At 35.3% G+C, this 5,876-nt stretch overlaps 2 protein-coding genes across 4 annotated transcripts in view; one reads left to right on the top strand and one right to left on the bottom strand.

Annotated features, from left to right (window-relative positions):
- LOC105158177 (pectin acetylesterase 8-like) lies at nt 932-4,447 on the top strand. The gene is made up of 13 exons (XM_011074950.2): nt 932-1,153; nt 1,577-1,698; nt 1,780-1,862; nt 2,126-2,255; nt 2,353-2,432; nt 2,538-2,624; nt 2,759-2,883; nt 2,994-3,054; nt 3,152-3,205; nt 3,289-3,366; nt 3,651-3,756; nt 3,908-4,053; nt 4,134-4,447. Exons 2-13 carry the CDS (start codon nt 1,581-1,583, stop codon nt 4,260-4,262), a joined length of 1,197 nt encoding a protein of 398 aa, XP_011073252.1. The 5' UTR covers nt 932-1,153; nt 1,577-1,580; the 3' UTR covers nt 4,263-4,447.
- Nucleotides 5,115-5,876, bottom strand: part of LOC105157982 — a 4,149-nt gene continuing 3,387 nt past the window's right edge. Inside the window, exon 6 of one of the 3 annotated variants that reach the window (XM_020696000.1) lies at nt 5,115-5,781. In XM_020696000.1, coding sequence (XP_020551659.1) covers nt 5,697-5,781 — 85 coding nt within the window. In that variant the 3' untranslated portion in view covers nt 5,115-5,696. The remainder of the gene's footprint in view (nt 5,782-5,876) is intronic. The other 2 variants (XM_011074755.2, XM_011074683.2) reach the window with 2 other exon arrangements.

Here is a 5,876-nt window from a genome sequence, read left to right as displayed (position 1 = left end):
AATATTAACTTGAGCATCGGAGTGCTAACGCCTTTTTTGCATGTCTCCCCTTCAGGATTTGCATTCGCTTCGATTCAAGTCTTGAACGATTGTCTAGATCATTGGACCTATGCGTTTTTCATCAGAAATAAATTAATTGTTTTATCATTTGAAGAACATTTTTTACTTCACAAAAAATTAAGGGTAGATTACATTTTGTTATCCGAACTATGTTTGGTTTTTACTCTTTGCCATCAAAACTGTTTTTTGTGATCAATTTACGATATCAACTTTGTGAAATTTGCACTTTGTCATATATGACCGTCTTTTTATTGATTTTTCTGTTGGAAAAATGTCACATGTTGTGCATATATGAAAAATATCACATCTCATAACCCTTAAATTTCACATGTTGGAAAAATGTCACATGTTGCGCATGGGATATTTTTTTGAAAAAAAAACTTGGTTAAAAATCAGTTATAAATGACAAACTAAAGAATTTTACAAAACTGAAATAATAAGTTGACAAAAAAAAATATTTAGATGTCAAAATATAAAAACGATCACAATTTGAATGACAAATTGTGACTAGCCAAAAATTTAATTCGGTAGTCTCATTAATCGTCATATGAGTGTAGTAGAGCTTCCTTTTTCGTATTAATATAGATTATCATAACTCTAGACCAAGAATTCTTGCATATGAATTTTCACGAAATTAAATAGAATAAAAGATAGTAATAAAATTTTTAAAATAAAAAATGAAATCCGACAACATAGCAAATAACCTCACTTCTTCTCAATTACTCTACTTGCCATCCGTCGTCCACCTTGCTTAATCAATGCAGAGCGCGTAGGCCGATAAGATTCGTTAATGTCATTGGCCTCCATGTTATACGGGTCGGGTCTGGGCACTCCAACCCATATAAAGAACCTATATATAAACCCAACAATGAAAACACCAATTCTTGCACAAGAATAAGTGTCGGTAGCCTCTCTTGGATTCTCTACCCATTTTTTAATATTATTACAAACCGCATTTCTTCACAAAGCTGTTATTATAGTTAAACACCCTTTTTATTGTCATTTTTATTTTGTAGTTTGGAGCTTGTTTTAAGCTCCAGATATAGAAATCTTGAACTGGGCTTTGCTTAATTAAAAGATTTTTCCATTCGAGGTACGTGTCTGAAGCATTTAGATTTAGATTTTTGTGTTCTTAAGTTATGCATTCAATGATTTTTAGAGTTATTTTTAGTACTATAATGTCAGAAGAATTAACAGTATTTGTAGTTCTTTTGTCGCATTGATTTGGCATTATAAGTTGCTGACAAAGATCTATACTGAAAGAGAATCGTGTGTAAGAAATAATAATCTTATTACATGAATTTTGTTTCCAAGAAAGGGAAAAAAGTTCCTCTTATTTATGGGTCAAAAAGTTGAAAACTTTCTTTTCGATTCTGTGTTTACAGAACAAGATTTCTAGAACTTGAATTTTGGTTTAATCTGGAGTCCTATGTTGTTTGTGAGTTGAAATGTTTTGTCCGCTTGAGTTTTTCAGTTCATATTCAAGTTGTGATTGTTGGATTTTCAAAATGGACAGAAACATGAATGGAAGATTACAGCAATGGTCTGTATTTGTGGTTTGTCTGATGATTGTGCTGAGAACTGAGAGCTTCTTTGTTGATATTACTTATGTTCAGAGCGCTGTGGCAAAGGGTGCAGGTAAAGATTATTACAGATAACCTTGTGGGATTAGTTGTTTATGTTTTGGTTTATTTATGTTTCTGTGTTGTAATTTTGCAGTTTGTTTGGATGGGAGTCCGCCCGCATATCACATTGATAAGGGATCTGGAGCAGGAATTAACAATTGGTTAGTTCATGTTGAGGTTAGTCCTGTTGTCCCGTTTCAGACCGTTTGCGAGGATAAGGAAGTAGTAATACAATTTTGATCTTAGGACCGATGAGACCTTTTGTCTTGATTTTTCTGAATGTGCAAGAAAATGATTTGGATTGAATTGTTGAAAGTTAAAATTGATGTCTTAGTTTGAGAGCCTTGATAGTGGCTGTTAATAGTTCTTGAATGGAACAATGGCTTCCTATTTTCTGAATAATCCATGAGCTGATTTCTTTCACCACTGTCGGAGAGTAGGGAGGAGGATGGTGTAATAACGTGACGACTTGCCTTGCCCGGACCAAAACCCGACTAGGTTCCTCAAAACTGATGGCTAAACAGATTGCTTTTTCTGGGATTTTTAGCAACAAGCCGCAGTTTAATCCTGGTATGCTTCAGACTTCGTACGTTCATGCCTTCACATGTAGCTGTGTACTCGTGATGATCAATTTAACTAATGACATGGTCTTAACGAGAACTTCCAGATTTCTATAACTGGAATAGGATCAAGGTCAGATACTGTGATGGGGCGTCGTTTACGGGTGACGTAGAAGTAGTTGATCCTGTAAGCCAGTTAGTTGCTTTTATTAAAAGTATAAGCTTTTCGTTGTGAAATACTATATCCATCCGATGTTGTTCTAATACACATGAATTTTTTGATTTGTCTTAGGCAACCAAACTTTACTACAGAGGCGCGAGGGTATTTGTTGCTGTTATTGAAGACTTGTTGGCAAAAGGAATGAAGAATGCTGAAAATGTACTTCTTTTTATTTTCTTGGTTTATTTCTTTGTGATTGTTCCTTCAAATAAGTGCATTAATCAACAACCTTAAGAAACAGAAATGCTTTGCTTGTTCTGGTCAATAACAGCAGTTCTTGACTTCCTATATAGGCGATTCTGTCTGGTTGTTCAGCCGGCGGACTAACATCGATCCTTCACTGTGATAACTTCAAGGCTCTTCTTCCCGTGGGCACGAAAGTAAAGTGCTTTTCAGACGCTGGTTTTTTTATTAATGCGTAAGCTTTCATCAGTCGCCTTATAATCTAAGAAGATATAACAATATACACTGCAAGAACAATCGCTCTCTCATTTTCGGCTGAGCCCAAGTCATTTATCACCGTAACAGGAAGGATGTTTCTGGAGCTCCCCACATTCAAGATTTCTATAACGATGTTGTTACAACACATGTAAGATAGTCGTATATTTTAGGTCGTTTGTCATAAAAAACAATGTTTGAAGCCGAATTTACCTCTGATTGTAACTTCTTCACTGACTTGGGTGCAGGGATCGGCAAAGAATTTACCCCAATCATGCACCTCGAGAATGAAACCGAGTCTGGTAGGAGTCATTTTCATTACACTGTTGTTTTCTGTGTGAATAAAGAACTCATCTCATGTGTATGAATTCTTACAAATTTGCAGTGCTTTTTCCCACAAAACATGGCACAAGGCATTCGAACACCTCTTTTCATTGTAAATGCCGCCTATGATTCTTGGCAGGTCAGCATACATCTATCTTAGGTTATTGCCAATATCTCCAGCTGTTCTCATATTTTATATGAAGTCATGCATATCATAGACACTGTCATGTACTCGATACATAATGTGCAGCAAATACATTGCTCTTTGGTCAGTTGGCTTAAAACAGATTGAACATGGGACAAATGTTTTCATGTTGCCCTTAGATATTCCATTATACATACGACATGATGAATTGATGTTTCTTTTGTTCAGTTTCACTGTCAGTTCTTGACTGATTTTAAAAATTCTCGTACCTCTCCCAGATTAAGAATATCTTGGCACCTGGTGTAGCTGATCCGCATGGACTCTGGCATGACTGCAAGACTGATATAGTTAAATGCTCCACCACTCAACTCCAAACCATGCAAGGTTAAGACAATGCTCACAACTGCTTCATCTCCTCATGCAAAAACCTCGTACATCAAAATTCTACATGTCGATTCTCAAGACAGAAAAAAGGAAGTTATTAGTTTCAAGGAACACTTGGTCCGAACGTTAAACTAGTCTTTGTGTTTTTCAGAATTCAGATTACAGTTTCTGAACGCGTTGAGTGGATTAGGCTCGTCCACATCAAGAGGATACTTCATCAACGGCTGCTACGCGCATTGCCAAACTGAGATGCAGGAAACATGGTTTAGGGGCGATTCTCCCCTGTTATATAACAAGGTTCTCTACTTTTCTCTTCTTCTTTCGACAATCAGAATTCCTTGTTGTGGATGCTAAAAATGTACTTTTTCTACATACAGACAATTGCTAAAGCAGTTGGAGACTGGTTTTACGACAGAAGTCCGTTTCAGAAGATTGATTGCCCATATCCTTGTGACAAAACTTGTCATAACCGCGTTTTTGATCAGCAAGAGTATCCATTGGTATAGATTACAGCAGCAAGGGGAGGGATTCTTTTGGATATATATATACTTGAAAATATATACAACAAAGAGTTCACCATTTATCAAGGTTTCTACAATAATGGAAAATGTACAACCATTGTAGAGAAACTGTGTGCTTGAGGTTATCTATTCTTACTACATTATTAATAAATGAAATCGATTTGCATAAAGGGTTTTTGTCTGAGCCTATATTTGTTAAACATTCAAGTTCTAAGAGCTTGCAAGATGATTTTGTCACCCATAAGATGTGAGATCATGTTTGAGGGGCAGCTTTTCATTCGGGTCAGTATCATAGAAAAGTTTAAATTTTATCAAGTCGGCAAAGCTAGTTTTTCCAACTTAGATTATAAGATTGAGGGATAATTACACCACCCTTCAATGAGATTTTGGCGTGATTTAACGCAACTTTTCTTTGATCTGTAGAATTACATTTGGTACTCGTGAGTTTGTTTCTATTTAACAAGTCTTACCCGTAAGTGAAAATTCAACGAATTTGCCTCTAAGTTGACTAATTCAATAAATTAGAAAAAAATTAAATGAAAATCTATATTTACTCTAAGTTGACTAATTACTTACACATTACAAAAACAATTTCTATCCAAAGTTTCCTCAAACATTTTCACACGCTAATGCATGTGACGATGTATATTATTATCCTTATAAAGGTAGTTTGGTCAAAAATATCTATTTACCTTACTATAAATCATTAATAAATCAATCCGGGTAATATAAATTTTTATTTAAATTTTTGTTAACATCAACAAATTCAGTAAATTATACATAATAGAAGGATCTATTTGTTAAATAAAAATAAACATCAGGATAATTTTCCAATCAACAAAAGATTACGTGTAATTACACGAAATCTCAAAAATTTTCAACATAATTATCCGTAAAATTAATTTTAAAACTTTAAAAAAATGAATTATGGTCTCTCTGATTGTTGAATGCTTTTAGCTCCTAAGTCCTAACTATGAATTCTCGAGTTTCTAAGCTTCCATCTTAATGTTTTTGTCATGTATTCTAAATGATTTTGTAAATTATCTTGATTCAAACTAAGTCGACCAAAAAAAGAGAGTAACGAGTCTCAATAAGTGATGAGGGGGGCATAGTTGACCGAGAAAACAAGGAAAATGATCCAAGGAATGGCGATCAGATCATACAGTCCCAAGTTTCTGATACCGAGACCATGATCCTGAGAAGACGTTGCGCACTGCTTCTGAGATAGGGAGAAAACAATTGCGCGAATAGCCACAAAGAACGCCATTAGCTCCTGTTATTTGTTTTCATGAAACGCGCAGATGAGCTAACAGCTCAACAGCCAATTCTTTTCTACGAAGTGCTTTGTTCTAGGACAATAGATCTATCTCGCTTGGATCTCATTAACTGTATCGTCCAAGAAACCTCGATCCAACAAAATCAGAAGTTTCTTCGACCTAACTGTGCTGCAAATTGATCAAGAGCCACCATTGCACGAGATGCTGATCCAATTGAGCCCTCATATCTGCAAAAGAAAAATCAATGCATGCCACGAGATTCTTGTTTGGTTTCTTTCCTTTTTTTTCTTTTTTTTTTTTTTTGGGGGGGGGGGGGGGGGAA

The sequence above is a fragment of the Sesamum indicum genome, linkage group LG1 (genome assembly GCF_000512975.1).
Source record: "Sesamum indicum cultivar Zhongzhi No. 13 linkage group LG1, S_indicum_v1.0, whole genome shotgun sequence".
Classification (NCBI taxonomy): Eukaryota; Viridiplantae; Streptophyta; class Magnoliopsida; order Lamiales; family Pedaliaceae; genus Sesamum; species Sesamum indicum.
Note: the sequence above shows the minus strand (reverse complement) of the source record. Positions and strands in the feature narration are given on the sequence as shown.